Source organism: Manis pentadactyla, chromosome 3 (assembly GCF_030020395.1).
Source record: "Manis pentadactyla isolate mManPen7 chromosome 3, mManPen7.hap1, whole genome shotgun sequence".
Classification (NCBI taxonomy): Eukaryota; Metazoa; Chordata; class Mammalia; order Pholidota; family Manidae; genus Manis; species Manis pentadactyla.
This window is the reverse complement of record NC_080021.1, coordinates 189,231,184-189,253,175: the sequence shown is the minus strand read 5'-3', so window position 1 is coordinate 189,253,175 and position 21,992 is coordinate 189,231,184. Positions and strand designations below refer to the sequence as shown.

The 21,992-nt window shown below is 49.4% G+C and overlaps 1 protein-coding gene across 5 annotated transcripts in view; it reads left to right on the top strand.

Annotated features, from left to right (window-relative positions):
* CORO2A (coronin 2A) overlaps positions 1 to 21,992 on the top strand; it is a 51,763-nt gene that overhangs the window by 14,917 nt on the left and 14,854 nt on the right. For 3 of the 5 annotated variants that reach the window (XM_036888574.2, XM_036888573.2, XM_036888570.2), the window contains exon 2: positions 10,792 to 10,992. In XM_036888574.2, coding sequence (XP_036744469.1) covers positions 10,792 to 10,992 — 201 coding nt within the window. Of the gene's footprint in view, positions 1 to 7,171; positions 7,367 to 8,642; positions 8,662 to 10,791; positions 10,993 to 21,992 lie in introns of those variants that run through there. The other 2 variants (XM_036888571.2, XM_036888572.2) reach the window with 2 other exon arrangements.

Here is a 21,992-nt window from a genome sequence, read left to right as displayed (position 1 = left end):
GTGTGCCGCTCCGAAGGGGCAGCTGTCAGAGGAACACCTGCCTGTTCGGTTCTTGAGTGTTGGCCTGAGCCCACGTTCATTTCTCAGGAAGGACGTCTGAGAGATAGAAAGCCAAGGGTCACAGCCGCAAGTAGCCCTGAGTTCGGAAGTGTCTATGTACTCCTGGAGCCTTGGGAGGACAGATTTATTCTGCCTACAAATTGGGTGACCTTAGAAAAGTGACTCCATTGCTCTGAGCTGAGTGCAGCTTGCTGCAACCATGAAATGGGGGTAATTCTCCCAACCCCAAGGTGGTAATGAAAGAAAATTGAACAGTTAATGGGAAGGACCCTGTAAATCATAGAGCAACAAAGAGCAGTCCCCTGGCCAGCTGCATCGTGGTCACCTGGGAACTTGCTAGAAATGCAGATTTTCAGGCTCCAACCCAAATTTGCTGAATCTGAAACTCTAGGATAGGCCCAGCAATCTGGGTGTTAATCAGCTTACTGAGTGGCTCCAGTGCACTCTCCAAGTTTGCAGCGGTTGCAGACACTCTCTGGGGACTGATTAAGGCTGAGCAGTGGCATGTGTCTCCATGTTAATAATCAGCAGGTGAGGAAGAAGCAGGAAGGAACTTCCCATCACCCTCCTTCATGTGCTGCTGTGCCGGGAAGCGGGGGATCAGGCTGCCCAGGCATGTACAGGAGCAGGCAGGCTCTCAGTCGTGTCTGATGACTCTTATTACAGGGAAAGGGACTGAAGGATGAAAGGAAACTATTTTCTGATTTAAAAAACCCAGCTGCTGAGATGCGGCCTATAGGCCAGACCTCCGGGCCCAGTTGTTCTCTCAAAGAGCTGAGGCAGGCCAGGCCTTGACTCCTGGTCAGCAAATCCGCCATCTCGGGGCTCTTCTCTAATCAGTCATGCGCTTTTCCTCCCAAGTCCGGATGAGCAAGGCCTCAGACTCCTCCTCATCACCACGGTCTGCAGCCCCTCCAGCGGACTGGAGCCGAGCAGGAGACCAAACCTACCTATTTCTTCCTTAGACACAAGTCCAATGTTGGGGAAAGAAAATACTACTATCCAGGGCCAAAAACTCTACCTACCTAATAGCAGGGGCTAAAAGCAGTTCACCTCTTACCGCGCCACAACCCTGGTTTCAAACTTTGCCGACACCTCCCCATGGTCTCAAGTGCCAACTCCTTAGCTGTCATTCAGAGCCCTTGCCAGCCACATATCCAGCCACAGCCCTCCTTGCTGCACTGCATTTGCCCAGCCCAGCCAAACCTGACCCTTTTCAGCTCCCTGGATATGCCTTTTCCCTCCCCACCGCACACTGGCATGCCTCTTGTTCCCCCTCAGCGCTCCACCTGGCACACCTTCCCTTCACTTGGCTGGGCTCCCTCTGCTCAGCTGAACATACCCGCCCGGCGGCCCTCTGCAGCTCCTGGGGCTTTGGCCTGCTACAGCCTTGTAGGCCTGTGTGCCCTGAATTGAGCTGGCTGAGGGGCAAAGACCCCTTTCAGGGTATCCTTGCCTCTCCCCAACAGCATCCTGGAAGCAGCCAGGCCCCAGGAGGGCCCTGATGATCCTGGTTGAGCTCACTCTGAGCCCCAGGCCCTTGCAGCAGGGCAGGGTGAGAGTCCCAGGCAGGGGCCCACTGACAGCAGAACACAGGCCCCCCTGGCCGGATGCTCACCCAGGGACTGGGGCTGCAGGACCTCAGCCCTGCCTCCAGCTCCCTGTGGGACTCTGAGCAAGGTGCTCCCTGCTCTGGGCCTCAGCGTCTTTCTCTGTCCAAAGATAGATCCAGAAGCTCTGCTGAGGAAGGGATGGTGAACAGGAAGTGGAGTCTCTAGGTTTTTGGCCTCCAGGAGGCGTCTGAAAAATCCGGTGACCCTTGTCTCTCGAAACTCCCAGATAAAGAGATTGTAGGGCAATAAATCTGCATGGCATTTTGGTCAGGGCCCAGTTTGGGGGAATAAACAGGAGGAAGCCCTGTTCTGTTTCTCAAGAGAGTCAAAGCAGGAAGGGTCCCAGTCCTCTGAGGACCGGGACAGTGGACCAGCCAGCAGCTCAGTCACCCTCAGGGTCCCCATTCTGGCGTGTGAGCTGCAGAGCCCACAGCAGATCGTCCTACCAGGTGGGCAGGGCAGGAGTACTACCTGCCTGAGAGAACAAGTACTGGCAGGAGATGAGATTGGCCCGAAGTTGTGGAGCAAACCAGCATCAGAATTGGAACCCTCCCACCTGACCAGCCTGCCTGCTGTGAAAGTGACAGGCCCGGCCCCAGGCTCCTAGTGCCTGAAGTGGGGGGCTCAGGGGAGGCTGGTGGCGGGAGTGACAGCTCAGCCCAGGCCAGTCTCCCCCTGGGTGCCTGCCCGTGGTATCCAGCCTGAGTGTGGGCAAAGCAGAAGGGGAGGACCGTTTGGAGTTGATGGTCTGAGAGGTGGGTGGATGGGTGGGTAGGTGGTTAGAGAGAAAAAGGAAGAAACACAGCAGGACAGGAGGAAGGGAGGGAGCCTCCATCAGCGGAGCTTCTGCTTGTTAGTACTCACGATCAAGGTATTTTACATCATCATCTCACTTAATCCTTGGCAAGGCCCTATTGGTAGATACTAGGGTGCCCTTTTCTGGGTGAGGATGCTGAGGCCCAGAGACAAATGCAGGTCCAGGACTGGAACCTGATGCCTCCTGAGCTACCTCATAGGATGGAGAAAATGCTCAGGCAGGGAGCCGGGGAAGCTCCCTGCAGGTGGTTCTGTTGGAACTGGGCCCAGGACGGGGAGTGAGAGGACGGTATCCAGCCACCCGTGGACTTACCTGGGCTGACTTGGGTCGCGGCAGAGAGAAGGGGCATGAGCAAAGATGGGGCGCGTATGGAGAATATACACTTCGCAGGGAGAGCAGATGCATCAGTTTGGCTCAAAGGGCAGGTCTGCGGAGATGAGAAGCCTGTTTGGGGGACTGCGGGGGCCTCACAACCCAAGTACAGCAGAGGACTTTGTCCTGAGGACAGAGGCGACCCAGGGGAGGTCTTAAGGGTCAGGGTCAGGGTGGGGTAGGACAGGAGGCCTGGACTGGGGTCACAGAAAGATGGAGTCACCAAGACAAGAGGCTGCTCCGGCCTCATACAGCTGGAGGGAGTTGGGGCAAGCAGTTGGGGCACTGGGGCCGGGGAGGTGGGCCATCTCAGGAGGTGCCCTGCCCCTCTTCAGGACTCCTGGGGGCCCAGGCACAGGGTTCTGGGTAGTGCCAGATGTCACGAGGAGGTGCTCCCTCAGGCCTAATCCCCTCAGGAGCAAAGAGGCTTTTTCTTGGCACTCTCCTGACTCAATCTGTATTTCCTGTGGGCCTGCTGGGAGGCATCTGTGCTGGACCAGGCGGACTAGAGAGGGGGAGGTGGGGAGGTGGGGAGGTGGGGGCAAAGGCAGCAGAGAGAACCTGGAGGCAGGGCTTTTACTTGCAGGCTGCAGGCTGCCGCTGCCTCCTCTGCTGATAGAGTGCAGGCCTTCAGGCCTGGAGGGTCCCAGCAGCAGTATTCCTGCTTTCCTCCTGGGCTGTGCTGTTGGAGAAATCTGAAGGGCTTCCCATGTCTTCCTCCCACCCCACCAGGAGCCCCTTACCTGGAGAGATAGACAAGCACTCTTCTCAGGTTCTTCTCGCCCAGCAGAAAGTGTTAGCTCTTCCCGTGTGTGCTCGTCTCTTCCTCCAACACCATGCTGAGTGCCGGCGGTCAGACCCCAGTGGGCAGCTTTGCACTTCATGGTTTGTGATTTTTATTTAGATCCCCAAAATGTTGGGCTCTTTGCATGTTACTGTCATATACTGAATCAAATCCTAGTGTCCTGTAAACCTTGGAACCACCACACTGTTAACAGCAAACATTTGTTGAGCTCTAAGTCGCCCCCTAGCCCTGCCGCCTGTGCTGTGTGAATTATCTCATTTAATGGGACCCTGCATGTGTGCCCAGGGCCAGCTTGGTCGCCTACTAACTCTGCTTTTGGGCAAGTTGCTTAGCCTCTCTGTGCCCCAGTTTTCTCATCTGTAAAAATGGGGCAATAATAGTAATTATGAGATTGCTGTGCAGCTTGAGTTGGTACATAGAATATACTCCACACATCATAAGCAATATAAGTGTTGGCTGTTGTTATCATGCCTTATTTTACTGATGAGGCAATAGGCACATTACCTCGCCCAAACTCACACAGGTATGATGGCCATTTTCCATAATCATACAGGTTTAATTGGGTACCCAGGAGCCGCGTGTGGCTATTGAGGACTTGAAATGTTACAGGTGTGACAAAGAAGCTGAAGTTTACATTCTATGTCCTTTTAATTAGTTTTACCTTTAATGTAGAAGCCAGGTGCGACTAGAGGCTCCTGTGGTGGACAGAGCTTGTGCCTGGGACTCACACTCAGTGATCTGATGTCAGTGATTCTAATGTGCATTCAGAATTGCAAGCCACAGCCCTTTGCTTTAGCAGCCTGTCAAGAGCGTGCCGTCTCATCTTGTCCTCCTCTTGCCCACTTCCCCGAAAGCTTAAACATGGTGAGCAGTGACCAAATGGTTCATCTCTGTACCCCCTACTCCTGCCCCTGTGCCTGGTGCAGAACAAGCTCTAAGCCAACAGTGGATAAAGGTTGGTGATTAAGTTAAACCATATTGCCCTCTCTGCAAACCTTGGATTTTTCTGCCATTGACGTGTTTTATTCTCTGGCTCAGGATGTTGGGCTCTTTAAGAAGTCAGTTCTAGAGCCTTCTCTTTTCACAGGCAAGTCTTCAGAGGCAGGTGACATGAAATAGAATCATTGCATGTAAATCAGATAAAAGTTTTTTAGAGATCTCTGTGGCATTTGGTAGGGTGATCAACTTGTCCCTGTGTGCCTGGAGCTTTCCTGATTTTAGCACTGGAAGCTCTACATCCTGTAATACCCTCCCCCGACCCCATCCCAGGCAAACCAAGGCAGTCGGTCACCCTACTTCTGGGGAGAGCAACAAGTCCTCTCGCTTTGAAGGAGAGGAGAAAACTAAGCCTGTGGGCTGAAGGCCTGAGGTCCCAGGTCGCTGGGTACCCTCCCATGCCCCCTGGCCTTGTCTCTTCAGGTCCTGTTGCTGGTCTGTGGAAGGCAAAAATAAAGGCACCACGTGCCAAGAAGTGACAGCTAACCCAGGGCTTGGCCTCAGATGATCAGTAACCGCTGTGGATGAAATTCTCACCAGGGGAAGTCACCGAGGGCTGTGGTTTCTTCTTTCTGCCTGGTGAGAAAGGCAGGCTCCAGGGGAAATCACAGCTTCAGCAGAGACCTGCCTTGACAGCAGGGGGACCTTGACTTTGGGAGCCAGCTATTCCACCAGCCTTTGGGGTGGATCAGTGGCCCAGATAAGGATTCAGAATGAAATAGAAAGGAACTTTCCTGTCAAGCAGAGCCAAGGCCAGGATCAGGATAAATGATGATGGAGAATAGTTGGTCAACGATTGGAGTCAAAGTGAGGGACCCACCCATAATTAGGTGTTTATTGTGTAATTCTTGGTTTTGGTTTTTGTAGATCACCTTCAAATAGAGTGTTGTTTACTCTTATAGTAATCTTGTTTCATTTTTTAAAACTAGGAAACTTGTGGTTCTAATCCCCCTCTGTGAACTGTGGCTGACGTGAGATGGCTCAGACCCTGTCACGAGGCCTGTATGGGTGCAACTAATGTACCACAAGGTCAGATATTAAGAGAAAAAACAAAACTTAAGATATTAGATGTGTAACCATAAATTTATATAGAGAGAATGGTAGCTGGTAGCACCAGACTACTACCCATCTGGGTGTTCCAAGACCCAATCAGGTAATTTCATTCTTTCCCTGAGGCCAGGAGCAGCAAAATTAATGGGTAATCTATTAGACCAGTTTGTACCACACCCTGTTTGGGTTTGTTTCAGCCACCCTCCAGCTAACCCTTGTCCTGTAATGATCAAGGCTGGGCTGGGTAGATGAGGCCTTTGGGGGCAGGCAGGAAAGTCTCTTGTCACACACACACACACACACACACACACACACACACCCCTTTGGGGGCAGGCAGGAAAGTCTCCTGACACACACACACACACACACACACACACCCCTTTGGGGGCAGGCAGGAAAGTCTCCTGACACACACACACACACACACCCCTTTGGGGGCAGGCAGGAAAGTCTCTTGACACACACACACACACACACACACACACACACACACACACACACACACACACATGCACTGCGTGGTCAGGTCACTGCCCCTGAACCTCACTTTTGCCATCACTGAATGGGGACAGCAATCCACACCTACCCAGAGGGAGAGTTACAAAGGTTGGAACAGGCAGTGAGCCTGTCAGGCATTAAGAAATGAACTCAATGGGATAGTAAACCTAGAGAGATGACCAAGTCATTTTTTGGGAGCAGTTCACAGCACAGAGCCTAATCCCATGGCATCAGGCCCAGTAAGCATGCATGGGATGGCAGCAGTGGGTTGGATGCCACCTCCAGCTTTGTGCCCAGTAGGCTGGTCTGCCACGCCTGAAAAGGCCTGCTGTTGCTTTGATGTCAGCCCAGCTGGACAGGACCAGGCAGGATAGGACAAGTGCCATGGCATAAACCTGGCCCACATCAGCTGTTTGGGCCCAGCCCGTGGGCAAGGATCTTACTGTGCTGAGAGCCTACTATGGTGCACATTTCCAAGCAAGTGCCTGCTTGTGGGGAAAATAAAACTACTGTTCTCTGAATTGCTGAGTTCTGAAACTCATGCATACACTGATACACACGTGCACAAACACAAAGACACAAACAAATGCACACAGATGGGCACACCCACAGGAATACACAGGCACCTGTGATGAATGCGGTGCTCACACACAGACTTGCATACCCGGTGCACACATGCGTGTATACAGGCACACTCCCACAGCGCGGGCAAAGGGAGAGGCGGCCCGCCTGGCTTGGTGCTGCCCCATCCCCCATTTCTGTAAATTTCCTTCCCTGGCAACAGGTCTGGAAGAACCTTGGCAGTGGAGATAAGGTGCTGGGGCGGGGTGGGGTGGAGTGGGGTGGGGAGAGAAGTTTGGGGCAAGGGGGCAGAAGGTCACTGATGTTCAAGCTGCTCCCCAGACGACTGGCTTCATCCACAGAGGCCACAGCTCCTTTTTACGTAGTTTCCAGAGCCCCTTTCCTTTTCTGTAAATTGGGGATGAAAATGGTCATGATACCTCCCCTTTGGGGCTGAGGCAGGATCCAGGGTGTGATGCTGGTGAAAGAGCTTTCATCATCACGGTCGCTACCTGCAGGAACCTGGAGCGGGAGGCTCAGGAGACAGCTGGGTTCAGCTCCCAGCTGCACCCCGTACTAGCTGTGGGATCTCAGGTGGGTTACCTCATGTCTCTGCCTCATCCCTGCTCTGTACCAGGGAAAGAGGGAGCACCTGCCTGCTGAGTTCATACAGGGGGAGCACCTGGAATGGCAACTGGCACCTGAAGACTGTGAGTTGTCATTACCATGGAGGTAACTGTGAGCTCGAAGACAGTTATTGCTCAGGCCTCCTGTCGCCCCCTGACCCTGACCCTGAGCTGAGAGCCCCCCCACAGGTGTGGGGCCAAGCCCCAGCTGCGAAGGGAGCATGCTGGGGGTGGCCAGAGGGCCAGGGCTGTCAAGATAGTCAGGCCCTGTTGATGTCAGTAGCCCTGACTGGGCCCTCACTCCAGCCCGCCGGTGGCCCTGGAGCACAAAGTCTGCTTTTATGTCCCCTCCTCGGTTTTCCCTGACTTGTCCCCTGTTCTCCCTCCGCTCTGCCCCACTTCAGCTCAGGTGACCATCACTTTTACCTGCTGCATCTTTCTTCCTGTCAGTAATCAGGGGATCCACCTAAAAGTGAGATCCGGTCCCCTCCTCCCCCTGCTTTAGTCACTGCAGCAGGTGCCCATCGCCCTGGGAGTCCAGGTCCTCATACGTGGCTCCTGAGGCAACTGGCCCAGCCTCCTTGCCCTCCTCTGCCCTGCAGGCCTCCTGTGCTCTGGCCATACCAAGCATGGAAGCATGGGCAGCCACTTACCGATCTACTGTTGGCTGGGCCTTTGTGGGCCGGGGTGTTAGGACGGGTAGGCTCTGTTCTGACAAACAGCCCCACTATCACAGTGGTTTGCTCTACAAGTTTATTTTTGTATCCAACACGAGTTGTTGAGGTGGGGGGTGCCCTTCCACACAGTCCCCTGGGGACCCAAGGTGATGGAATGCACATGGCCTCCTCACGCCTTCAGCCAAGGACAAGAGCTCTGGAAGGGCACAGGCAGGTCTGCCTTTTTTCAGCTTGGAAATGGCACACATCACTTCGCCCGTGATCCACTGGCTCAGACTGATGCCATGGGTGCCTAACTGCAAAGAGGCTGGGACTGGAGGGGAGTAGTGGGGTGTCCGACATGCATCGCCATCAGCCACAGGCAGGGGCCGCCCTTCCCTTGTAGCTACTTAAGGTGAGACAGGGTTGGGGGACCTGGAGCTGAGCTTGCTGACCTGCCCCCTCTTTTGCCCCTCTTTTCTACCCTGACCCCAGGCCCAAGATGGTTCCTCAGCTGCCATCTAGTTGCCAAGGCCCTGCAGAGGTCTTTGTCCTTGCTGCTCCTTTCTAAGGAGCTCCATGCAGAGAAAAGCTCTGCTGCTCTGTAGTAAGTGGTGGCTTTTACCTTACACCCACTGACTAAATGCCTTTCTGATTCTGTTTCCCTTGTCGAATTGGCCACTAGGAAGCTCAGACACAAATCTGAGGTCTGCTTCTTCTGTGTGGAGGACCTGGCAGCACTCCCTCAGTAGCTTGACTCCCCCAGATTTCAGCTGATTTCTTGTTCTTGAGTTTTCCGGCTGTCCACATTTCCTCACCTTGAGGTTTCCATTTCCTTCTCTCTGTGTTCTATTTTCTGTAATTTTACATCCCTTCTGGGATCAGACAGGCATCAGGCCTGCGTTCTGTGCCGCTTCCTGTAGCTCTAGCACATGCAGCCTGGGTTTGCTTGGGCAAAACTCCCAACACCAGAGTTGAAATGTCTGCGCTTCATAGGACAGAACAGCCCCCTAGAGGCCGATGGGCTGCCTGTAAAGGGTTGGGCTCATGGGTCAGGTCCCTCATGACCGTGACCTCCTGAGGTCAACAATCTCATCTCCAGCTTTCGAAGTGAGCGCAGAGAAGAGCCTTGGGGCCGGCCACCCAGCCTGTGCAAAGCTCCTTCTTCATCCTGGCTCTGCGGGTGCTCCCCCAAGCATGCCTTCCCCCAGGACACCCCTGGCAGTCTGGGGCAGGCAGCGCACTGGGATGGATACTCCTGGAGCAGAGCCCCAGGCCTTTCTCTGAGGAACTTGCAAGCTGGCAGAGAAGATGAGACCTGACACCAAACTTGGCAACGGGGCACACAGTGCCAGGGGCCCAGGGCAGGGAAGAGAGCCAGCCTCAGCCTCAGGAGAGAGGAGGGCAAGATCCCTGCTCCTCAGTGTTGGGGAGAGGTGGGGCACAGGGCTGGCGGCTGGGGAAGCGGGTGTGAACCTGTGGGGATGGGCATAGGGGATGGGGACTGGGAACGCAAGGCAGGGGACCAGAACTGCAAGAGCAGGTCCAGGGAGGTTGGGCGGTGTTCTTTGTCTGGGAGAACCCTTTGAAAGCTGAGCAAGAACACGTGAATCTTGGAATTAGGGTGGGCCCCATACAGAAGGCCTTGTGTGCCAGTGCTTGGCCTTGATCCTGTAGAACAGCCTGAATAGGGAGCAGGGAAGGGTGACCTAAGGTGGAGGCCAGGGTGGTGAGGAATGTAACCAGATTTGGTGTTCTGGCCTAGATGGGGAGGATGGATGGCAGGGCCCAGTGGGGTCAGAGAGACTGGGGGCTGGGCTTTGACCTGAGCAGCAGCAGGGCTGAGAAGAGGCCATGTGGTGTCATGTGTTTAGCCATTGATGAGGCCTAGGCCCTCCTCTAGGCCATTCATGATCTATTGCCACTCACCCCTCCAGCTTGTGTTCTCTTCACTCACCCCTCCAATTTACTGGTTTATATGTGTGTGTGTATTTTTTTTCTTTTAACATCTTGCTAATCTTACTAAACCACATGTAGTTCCCAAACATTCCACATTTGCTTCTCTCTGAGGTCCTTTCCTCAGACTATTCCATCTGCCCGGGACACCTTTCCCCATGTTGCCCCTAGTTCTGCTTATATGGCCAACTCCTACACATCTTTTAAATCACAGCTCATGTGTCACTTCCTCTGGGAAGCCCTCCCTGACTGCCTCCATTATTACCTGTAGTGCACTGGATCCCAGTGGCCCAGACTCACAGGGCTCTTCACTCCTGTAAGGCTGGGCTCACGCTTATTCTCCAAATCCCCGGTGCCTGGCACAGGGCTTACTCACATGGTGGTGCTCAGTAAACACTGAGTGGCTGGAAGAAGAGTGAGGGAAGCTCATGATGCCTGGATGATAATAGTGGTAGTAATTATTGCTCTTGAACAAAGGATCTTTATATATCATCTAATTTAATCCTGCCTTTTTGTGTTCATGCTTGAAGGGATAAAAAACAAACAAATCAGCAGTAATTATACACCATCTCACAGATCTCAGCAGGGCCATAGAAGTAGCCACAGTTACAGCCTGTACACTTGGGTGCCCTTCATAGCGCATCACTATCCACATAGGAGCAACCGCTGTTCTGGTCCTGCAGGCTTACATATTCTCAAGGTGAGATCCCTGTGCATCCTGTTATCTGGGCAGTGAACCTCACGCCCCTTTTGTCCCATTTGTCCCATTTGTCTCCTGCAGATGTCATGGAACCCCCAGTACCGGAGCTCCAAGTTTCGCCACGTCTTTGGCAAACCAGCCAGCAAGGAGAACTGCTACGACTCAGTGCCCATCACCCACAGCGTCCACGACAATCATTTCTGTGCCGTGAACCCCCACTTCATTGCAGTCGTGACTGAGTGCGCAGGTGGAGGGGCCTTCCTCGTCATCCCCTTGCACCAGGTAAGGGCACCAGCTAAGCTCCAGGCCCAGGAGGCTCTCTGGAGGCAAGGCAGGACAGAGGAGTAAAAGGAACCTGGGTTTCTGGTCTCATATGTAGGTTCAAATCCTAGCCCTGTCTAGTCCCAGCCATGTGACCTTGAGTAAGTCATTTTACCTCTTTGAGCCTTAGTTTCTTCATCGGGAAAAAAAAATACTTAACCTGAGATTTCTGGCTTCTAGCAGTTGCCTAGCTACCCCTAGGACCTCCCCACTTCAAAATAATTCACTCCTGAGTAAGAAATAATTTTAATGCATTGCTCTCAAAAGACATTGGGGAAATCTCCAAAGCCACCTCCCCTCTCCCACAAAAGGAAACATTGTGAGCCAAAATCTAACTGGGACAGGGAAGCAGCAAGTGAAAAGAAGCACAGGCTTGTCCTTGGCAGATGGCGACAGTGTAGGTTGGACCCCATACAACTGATGATACTTAACAGTTTTTGACCTCCAAAATAGTGGTTTCATATAGCTTAACCTAATAGCAGATCTTTTCAGGATACCAAGCCTGAGTCTTGACCTTGAGGCAGAACCTCCATAGGGACTAGAGGGATCCCAGGATGGTAGTGCCTCTGGTTCACAGCAGAAGCAGATACAGTTTCTCCAGAGGAAAGCATCCCCAACAGAGATAAGATTTCCATAGATTAAGATCAGGGAAATTCATGGTCTGGGATCACCAGCATATAAACCACCATGAGTAAGAGTCAGCTGAAACAACAAACAACCGACTTACACCTTGAAAGGATATCAGAAGTTAAAACAATAAATACAAATTAGAATCTCATAGACTAGGTGTCCTGATCCCAGTAGAATTCAGTTAGAAATCAGTAACAAAAGACAAATTTTAAATTCCCATACATTTGGAGATTTAAAACATATTCCCAAATAACTTCTAAGTTAAAAAAAAAATCAAAATGAGAATTTAAAAATAAAATTGACCTTTAAACAGTGCAGGGGGTAAGGGTGCTGACCCCCATGCAATCAAAAATCTGTGCATAACTTTTGACTCTCTAAAATCTTAACTATTAACAGCCTACTGTTAACCAGAAGCCTTACAGAAAACATAGTCGATTAACACATATTTTGAATGTTATATGTATTATATACTGCCATTTTACAACAAAGCTAGAGAAAAGAAAATGTTTTTTCAAATTGTTGCAGATCTCCAAAAAAATTTCCAGTGTATTTATTGAAAAACATTCATGTAGAAGTGGATCCGTGCAGTTCAAACGCATGTTGTTCCAGGGCAGCTATAGTTGGAACAGAAGGAAAAATGAATACATTACAAAACTTAGGCCATGTAGGAAAAGTGGTGCTTCAAGGGAAATACCCAGCACTAATGCTTTGATAGAAAAGAAGGAAGACTGAAAATGAATGTCTAAACATTCAACCTAAGAAGTTAGAAGAAGACCAACAGAATAAATTCAAAGAAAGTTTAAGGAAAGAGATAATACAGAGCAGAAATAAGTAAAAAAGAATTCAAAGATACATTGGAGAGGGTCAAAAGAGCCAAAAGCTGGGTCCTAGAAAAGATTGATATGCAAACCTCTGGAGAGATGGTCAAGAATAAAAGCAGAATGTACTCATAATAGCAGGAGCAAAAACAGCAATATAACAACAGAGCTTCAAAATGCAAGACGCCAATACAGGCAATTTTTGACAATATATTTGAAAACATTGATAAACTGGACAAATTCCTAAACTATATATAACTTGTGAGTACCGACTCAAGCAGAAATAGAAAGTCTGACTAGTCCTGTAACTGTTTTAAAAATTGAGGAATAAAAATCTCTCTTAAAGGAAACAGCAGAAGGAAAAATCACGCCATAAAGTGTGAAAGGATATTTGCTCAGTAAACATGACAAAGGGCTCATTTCCTGAATGTATAAAATGGACCAGAAAAAAAGCTGAACAGGCATCTCATACCAGGGAAAATCCAAATAGTTACTAAGGTGTCCAACTTCATTAGTAAACCACAGTGAGATAACTACCACTACCACCAGACGGTCAAAATTGAAAAAAATCTGCTGAGGATGTGTAAGTGGTGAGGATATGGGTCAACATAAATTTACAGACACTTCTGGTAGCAGTGTAAACTGGCACACACGTTTTGGAACAGAGTATGGCTGTTTCTGGTAAAGAGGAAAATACACATGCCCTCTGACCCAGAGATTCCACTCCTAGGTGTATACCATGCAGAAAGGTGTGCTTACATCAGCCAGAACACAAATACAAGAACATTAATTGGAATGTTTGTATTATCATAAAAAACCTCTGGAGAGATGCAAAAACTCAAATGTCCAAGAATTGAATTAAGTATGGTATTTCCATACTATGGATCATACACAATCATGAAAAGGAACAAAGTGTATATACATACCATAACATGGATGAATCTTAATGATAAGAAAGAAACCAAGTAACAAACTGTCTCTGTTTACCTAAAGTTAGCAGGTTTGACTTTAGGCAGGCTAAATTAAACCATAGTTTAAGGGATGCATTAGTACGTAGAAAAATTTTTTTAAAAAGCAAGCAAGGGACTATGAAGAAAAGGAAGATAAGAGTTACCCCCCTCCAGCAAGGGAGGGAAGAAGTTATGATTGGAAAATCTCCCAAGACAGGGTCTTCATTGTGCTAATAATAGCTCATGTCTTGACTTCAGAGGGTGGCAGTTATATGGGTAATATATTTTCCAACAATTCATAAAGTTGAACATTTACATTTTATGCACTTTTTTATATTTCATAGTTCATACAAACACACACATAAGGACACCACTCCATCCATGTGGCTTGACAGGCAGTTTCTATGTAACTTTCTAGAAACTGATCATTCCAATCTTTTACAAACACTTCCAGAGAATAGGAAAAGAGGGATCGTTCCCCTCCTTGTTTGGTGAGGCCATCTAATAGTCAAATTATTAGAAAGATTTTGAGTGTTTGAAAGGTGGCTGGATAAAAAAATACAAAATGAATTGCATTTTTACATACCAAGAATGCTGTGAAATGTAAACATTTGTGGTGGAATAAAAGAAGATTGAATACCTAGGAATAAACAAGCAAGACCTAAAAGGAGAAAATCACAGAGCATTATTGACAGACTAATATTATCGAAGACCTAAGTAAATGGAAATATGTGCCATGTTCATGAATAGCCACTCCTTTCCCTTTTCCAAATTTCCACAGCATTCTCCTTTTTAGGACATATTCCACAGCATATGTCTTTCTTAGGACATCATTTTCTGTGTACTTTGAATTAGAGTCGTTTGTGTTCTTCTGCTGGCACCTCCTAATATAGTTGCAATAGTTGGGGCCTGAGGGGGAGGAACCAGTACTTTGTTTACCCATGTATCACATTGTGGGCACACAGTTGGTGTTCATAAATTTTCATTGATTGAACAAGAAACCCAATGATTGTTCATCCAAATAAATAGGGAGGGCATAATTGGCAAAGGGAATGGTACAAGAAAAGGCCTGGGTGTGGGACTATACCCAGAATGATGGGACAGTGCTGAGAGCAATCTGGCCAGAATGTCTGTGAAGGGGGGGAAGGGAAGGCTCTAGGGAAGTGGACTGCGGCCCGATGAGAAGGGCCTTGATTGCCAGAATGAGAAATATTCTCATGAACTGTATTCTAGAGATGAAATTTTTTGAGCTGGGTAGGGACAGATATAAAGTAGGAGTTACAGAAACACCTGAAGGTCAGAGCTGGAGGGACCCCTAGAGATGGCCCATTTGGCTACTTATTTCTCCCAAACTCTGAGGGCTTTTAAAAGACTCTGTCCACCAAACAAACCACATTCTTCATTAATTAGTGTGTTTTCCAGAGTTGACAGGTAAAGTACAGAATGTCCAGTTAATTTCAGATAAATACCAAATAACTTTTTTTTGCTTATTTTTTCTTTTTAATTAAGCTTGTTTGCTTTGAAATCATAGATTCATGTGAAATTGTAAGAAATAACAGAGATTGTGTGTATCCTTTAGCTAGTTTCCTCTAATAATGACATCTTGCAAGACTACAGTATCACAACCAGGATTTTGACATCAGTGTAGTCAAGACACAGAACATTGCCATCATCCCAAAGATCCTTCATGTGGCCCTTTGGTAGCCATAGCCATTTGCCCCCCTTTCCTTAACTCCTGACAACCACTGATCTGTTCTCCATTCCTATACTTTTGCCATTTTAAGGATGCCATATAAATGGAACCCTATGGTGTATAGCCTTTTGGGCTTGACATTTTCCACTGAGCATGATTCTCTGGAGATCCATCCAGGTTGTTGCCTGGATCCATAGCTCATTCTTTTTCATTGCTGAGTAGTATTCCATGGTGCGGATGCATGTGGTTTATATAACCATTCACTTGTTCAAAGCTCTCAGGATTGTTTCCAGCATGCGGCTATTTAGAATAAAGCTGCCACAAACATTTGTGTACAGGTTTTTGTGTCAACATAAGTAAATGTCTATTTCTCTAGGATAAATGCCCAGGAGTGTAATCTCTGGGCTGTACAGTAGTTACATGTTTATTTTGATAAGACACTGCCAGGCTATTTTCACAAATAATTTTTTAGTATAAGTAAAATATTTCATGGAACATACCTATACTAAAAAAAAAAATGTTGTTTTCTGAAATTCAAATATCACTGGGCATTCTATATTTTACTTAATTTGCTAATTCTGTCATCCCTACTCCCAGATGATGCAAAAGCTGCTGATTTGCAAGCTGTATTTTCAGTAGCTAGGCTCTAATCCAGTTCTTTTTTATAATTACAAAAAATTTCAAACACAAAACTAGATAAAAACACTGCAGTTAACTCTCATATACCCTGATTTAAAATTTTTTTTAAGACTTTGCCACTCTTATTTCATCCATCCCTTTATTTTTTCTGAAGTATTTTAAAGTAAATCCCGGACATTTGGCATTTTACCCCCACAAACTTCAGTATGCCATTCTAAAAATTAGGGACATTTTTCTGACATAACCACATGCCAGGATCACAGCACTGACAGTAACTCCTGTGTCACCTGATTCCCAGTTCATATGAAAATGTCCCTGATTGCCTCATAAATGCCTCTTTGTGTTTGGGATCCAGAAAGGTCCACACATTGCATTTGGTCAATGCGTTCGTAAGCAGCCACGTCCATTGTGCCAGAGCAGGATGGGAGGCTGAGAGGGAGAGGATGCGGGGTGGTCCCCTCACACGGCACTCACCTGCAGGCAGGGCTGTGGTGCCTTTTCTCATGTAGTGACCAGGAATGCTGCTTATGCTGGTGCTCCATCAGCCTATGTTGCAGGGAGTGTTGCCCCATTGTACAGATGAGGCTGCTGAGGCTCAGGGAGATGACTTCCCAAAGGACCCTGAGCAGTAAGGGTGAGGATCAGAATGTGGCCCACAGCTGGTATTGGACTTGGGCCTCACTCTCTTTCAATTGGCCTGGGGCTCCTGAGGTTTGCCTCTGCACCTTGGCTTCTTGTCGGGTACCAGGGATTGCATCCCATCTAGGCCCAGCAGTGTCAGAGAAGGAAGGAAGGAAGGGGCGAGGCAGCTAATTATTTAATGGAGTGTGAACAGGAGCGTGTTCTTGGAAGGTGCCTGGCCTCGCCCCAGTGTCCCGGAAATTAAGCTCAGAAGGGCCAGGCTGCCCCCGGTGCTGTCGGGTGTCCATAAGACGGTGACTCTGCAGTCAGAGCTCTGCCTCTTGCACACTCTGACCCAGGGTGAGTCTGTTGGAGGGAGGCCCCTGTAGCCTTGGCAACAGGGCTGTGCCCAGGGAACAGAAGTGGTGGCAGAAGTTTCTGGGGACAGACCCGCCCTGAGCCTGGGGACGTGCCAGGTTGGGCTCCTGAGCCCGGGGCCCTGGCTGCAGCAGAGCCACTCCCTGGGGGGTAAGGAAGGTGGACTTTGCTGTAAGGTGTGCTGGGTGGGGAAGAATGAAGCCAAGGGCAGGCGGAGCTGGGGATGGGCCTGGAGCACTGCTGGGGGGAGCTGTGGGAGAGGGGCCTTCAGGGGAGATGGGGGCACCTCACTGCTGTGCTTTCAGAGGCCACACTGGCCCTTCTCAAGCCTGTGTCTGACCATGTCAGTCCCCAGCTCAGATGCCTCCATGCAGGTAAAATCCTGCCTTCTTCATCAAGGCCTCCATTGCTGGTCCCAGCTAACATTTTGAACCTCAGAGCACTTACCTGTTCCCTCTACACTCAGATTCCTCTTGTAGAAATGCAGGAAGTGGGCTAGTCTAGTTTGTTTTTGAACGTCTCTTCCAGTTCTAGGGCTGTGTTCAGCCTGGAAAAGAACCTACTCAAGGAACGGGTCCTCTGCCTTTACATTTTCCAGGAGCTGGCCTGAGGTGCATTGGGGCAGGTGTCTGTGGGGACTCAAAGGACAGAACTAGGACCAGGAGCAGAGAATGAGCAGGGGAAGGCCACAGGGAAGCCATCCAGGGCTTGGAGCCAGAAGCATTTTTCTCACAGTAAATAAAGTCTGAAAGTGGAATGAACCACATGGAGAGGAAATGAGTGCCCCATCTCCAGAAGGAAGCAAGCAGGGTTACCAGATACCCCCTGCAGTTCACCACCCCTAGCCCTGGGTGCAGGATTCTCTTTAGACCCTCCTCGTGCTCATGTGTGTGCTTATAAAGGAAGGGCTGATGACTGACTGTGCCAAAGGCCATACAGGAACACGATATGCATTTTAGCAGCTTGTGTGTTCCCAGGATTAGGGAACCCTGTCATCTTTCCCTCTGCTCAGCTCTCTCCTCTGGGCAGCCCCCTGGCCTTGCATCTGAGCCCCAAGGAGGGTGACTGTCCCTAAGCCCACAGCCTCACCCTTCTTGTCGGTCCCTCCCATCTTACTCTCCAACTACCTGCCCTGCTGGCTGCTTCAGGATCTTCCCTCTTTAAAACCTACATACAGCCCTGCCTTTCTGACTTGAAATGCCTCCCCAAGAGCATAGCCTGGTCAAAGTCCACCTCTCTTTAAGGCCCAATTGAGAGGCCTCCTCCAGGAAGTCTCCTCTGATTGATCCCCCAAGGCCTTCGTCTGTCTCTCTCTGAGGCTTGACTACACTGCCTCCTCCACAGACAGGAGGCTCCAGGAGGGTAGGGACCATGACTCATTTTCTGCCACCTTTGCACACTGCTTGGGACCTACTACACAGCAGGTCCTCAATGAAAGGCCTGCATGCTGACAAGGTCTATGGTGAGAAGACAGCAAAGGGCAGACCAGGCAGTGAGAGGAAACATTCCTGGTTCTCATGACTGCTATGGACTGGCTTTGTCGCCCTCAGCATGTGTCTGTCAACCCCTCTGAACTCCAGCTGCTGCATTGTAAATGGAGACTTTTCCCGGGGTGGTTGGGAGGTAAATCAAATAACATGAGCAGAGCACTTAGCAGAGGGCCTGCCACATAAGTGGCTCCTTGTTACGGTTCCTAAAGGAAAACACAGACCTGTTCCTTATATATGTGAAGATGTGCTCATTGACTGGAACAGGATCAGAGCTTCAATCTTCTCCCTGAGGGCACCCCAGGAGCAATTGCCCATCAGGTGTGTTGGAAGTGATGGGAACTGCAGCAGTTCAGCCTCACAGTTAAGTCCATCCCTGTGCCCCTGAAGCATTCTGGGCTACAACAAAACTGGGTAACTGGGATCAGCTCTGATAAACTTCTGGTGAATGGCTGAGGGGCTTACTTCGTACCAGCCACTGTCTTAAGCACTTCACCTGTATTAATTCATTTAATCCTCACGCTCACCCTCAGACAAGGCAGAGAGCTGAGGGCCCTTGCCCAAAGTCGCACAGCAGTCAGTACTATAGCAGGGACTCAGCCCCAGGCAGCCTCTTGACACTGCGCAGCCTGCCTGTCTATTCTTACCAGCTGCTTCCCATGTCCACCCTGGGCTGTTGGGAGGGTAGCTTGAGGCTATGACTGTGAGGCTGCCTCGGGAATACTGTGTCCCTGTGAACGGTAGGGGTCATGACAACGGACACACAGCTCTCCTAGCCAAGCTGCTGAGGTCTGCCCCCGAGCATCCCCCACAGCCTGGCTCTGCCCTCTGGGTTCTTACAGTCCCAACCACTACCTCTGTCCTGGGGCAGCCCTGCAGAGACTTGGAGGTGGTGTCTCTCCAGGCTGAGTAGCCAGCTTCTGAACTCAACCCAGTCTTCCTTGGGATCTGCAAGGAGAGCAGGTGTATCTCCCCTGATTTAGAGTTGCATTCCCCATAAATTAGAGGTTTGTCCCTGGCTGAGAGCTGCCTAATGGGTGGCAAGGCAGAAGTGGCCTCCTGATTATAAATGTCCCTGTTCTGACAGGGCTTTTAGCAGCTCAGTCCACAGCCCATCCGACTGGCTAATATCTCTTAATGTCAGTCCTCAGCACAAAACCCTTGTAGGAAAGAGCAGCCTGCGGGCCTCAGGGGAAGAACCAGCCACCCCTTGTTTGCTGAGAAGGTTGAGAAACTGGGGTGGGCCTCTGCAATTAGAGGCTGGGAGGAGCACAGCCCAAGCTCATCTCTGCGAGGAGCTGACCATCTGAACCCTGCCTGGCCCAGAAGCCCCTCCTGAGCCTCCGGCTCAGCGGCGCTGGGAGGTGTGAGTCTGAATGGACAGTTGCCTCCTGTCAGCCAAGGCCAGCCTGACCGTCAGCTCTTAAGAAACCCTTAGGGCAGAGTGTAGAAACAAAGGCCTTGGGAATGATTGGGTGCACTGTAGCAAGACCCAACACTGCTCATGTCCTTTGACCCAGGAAATGATAGAAGAGAAGGGAAAGGCTGTGTGCAGGGGAGGCGGTGGGCAGGACACTGACTCAGAGATGGCTGGGGACCCTCAGAGCACAGTAAGTGCAGCACAGACTCACATTTGGGAGCCAGGGCTCTGGGCTCTAACCCAGCTCTACCCCTCATATTTCCGAGGACCAAGGGTAAGTCTCTCTTCCAATCTGGCGTCAACAACAGTGCTGTGAACCATCATTGATGCCTGCCACGATTGCAGGGTAAGGGAGCGTCGCTCACTCGCTCTCTCCCTCTTTTTTTTTTTTTTAAACCAATCCTGGTCTCAGAGCCCTTCAAGCTCTGCATTTTCTAACAAACTTGGCTAACGCAGGAAGGACCCATCTTTTTAGAAAGTCTGGAATTTTGTCCTAATTACCTTTTTTTAATTGCAAAATGTATAGTTTTTATAGAAAGTTTGGACATTAAAAGAAAAAGCCCCAGAAGATGATAAAAACCACCCATTTATCCCACCACCTAGAGATACCCATGAATTACATTTTGGTGCATTTCCAGTTTTTTTTTTTTACCAGTTTTACTATATGCATAGTATATGCAGTAGTATATGCATATACACATGTGTACACATAATAAGTTGTTTTTATTTGATTACTTACTATGGGTCTTCACAACTCAGCTTTTTATGCACAATATCTCATTTTACCGGTCTAACAGGACTGCAAGGAAGAAATCATTATTCACATTTTACAGATAAGGAAAAAGAGGCTTGCAAAATTTAAGCAGGTGCACAAAACCAGATTTTAATTTTTGAAAGCTCACCTCACAACAGTGTACAAAATGAGCTGGAGGCTGGGTGAGAGTTCAGCAGCTGAAGCAATGGTCCCACAGAGACCTGAGCCAGTGGCCCATAGGTGCAGTGTTCTTCCTCCAGGGCCCCAGCACCAGTGCTGTCCCCGCTGCAGGGGTCAGGGAGCATCCGCCTCTCTCTGCTGTTGGGGGTCAGGGCCCATTTTTTTCAGCAATGGAGGAGGCAGAACCTTTTGCTCACCTCTTAACACATGAGTAACAACATAGGTCCAAATTATTTTCTTTTCTCTCTCTCAATGTATATGTGAGGATATAGTTTTTTTCTGAACCATTTGAGGCTAAGTTACATACATCTTTGTCCTTTACCCCTAAATACTTGAGTGTTTCCCAAAAGTGAGATATTCTTGTACATAACCACATAACATTACCAACTTGAGTAAATTTAACATTACAAAAATATTTTGATCTACTGTTCATGTTCTAGTTTGTCAGATAACGCCCTCTAGAGAGTTTCCCCCTCCAGTACAGGATCCAGTGTAGGGCGAGGTGTCTGGTACCCCATCCTGAGGGGTGAGAGCTGAAGTGGGCAGAGTATTTCTGAAGGGAAGAAGCCCAGGACCGCTGCCTGTTTGCTGAGCTGCTAAGGTATATGCATAAAGCCCCATGATCCAGGGGCTTGGTTGTCTGTATTTTCTAATTTGCCAGAGCTGACCAGAAAGCCCTGTGTCCATTCTCATAGCAGCTGCCCACTTCACGGCCTCATTAAGCAAGGTCAGAGACCACCACTGCATCTTCGCTCAGTCTCAGTTGGGCACGGTCTTAGGACGTCCCATAGAAGTGCAGGGCTCTCTCAGTGTTCCTTGAATCTACTCTGTTCTGGAAGTTCCTTTTTTAAAATCCTGAAACTATTAATTCGGTGAGGTCAAATACTACATCTTGCACTCACCCAGCACCTGCGTAGGGCCTGTCCCTTAGGTATCTCATAAAGACTTGCTGAATGAATAGATGTTGTCCAGTTTACTTCTCAGCTGTCTCTTACTTAGATGTAAAAATGGTCTGGGGAGCATTCTGGTGGGTGGGCTTCAGACCCTGAGGCTGGATGGCGGTTGTGGAAGAAACCTGCTTGGCAGGCAGAGGGCCTGGACCCTGGGCCCTGTTCTGCCCAGGCCACGCAGTGTGATGTGTAAAGTGAGTGTGTCAGTCCCTGCCAACCCCAAGTTTCTGCTACTGAATTGGTGCAGTTGTCCCATGACCCAGAAAATTCCAGCCCATCCATGGAGCTGGAAATCTCCATCCTGGGATTGCCGCATGGCACAGGCTGTAGGACCCCCGCACCTGTACAGGAATTCTCAGCAGGAAAGGGGAGAAGGGAAGGAAATGCTCTTTCTTTTTTTTCTTTTATTGAAGTATCATTGATAGACAACCTTATATTGGT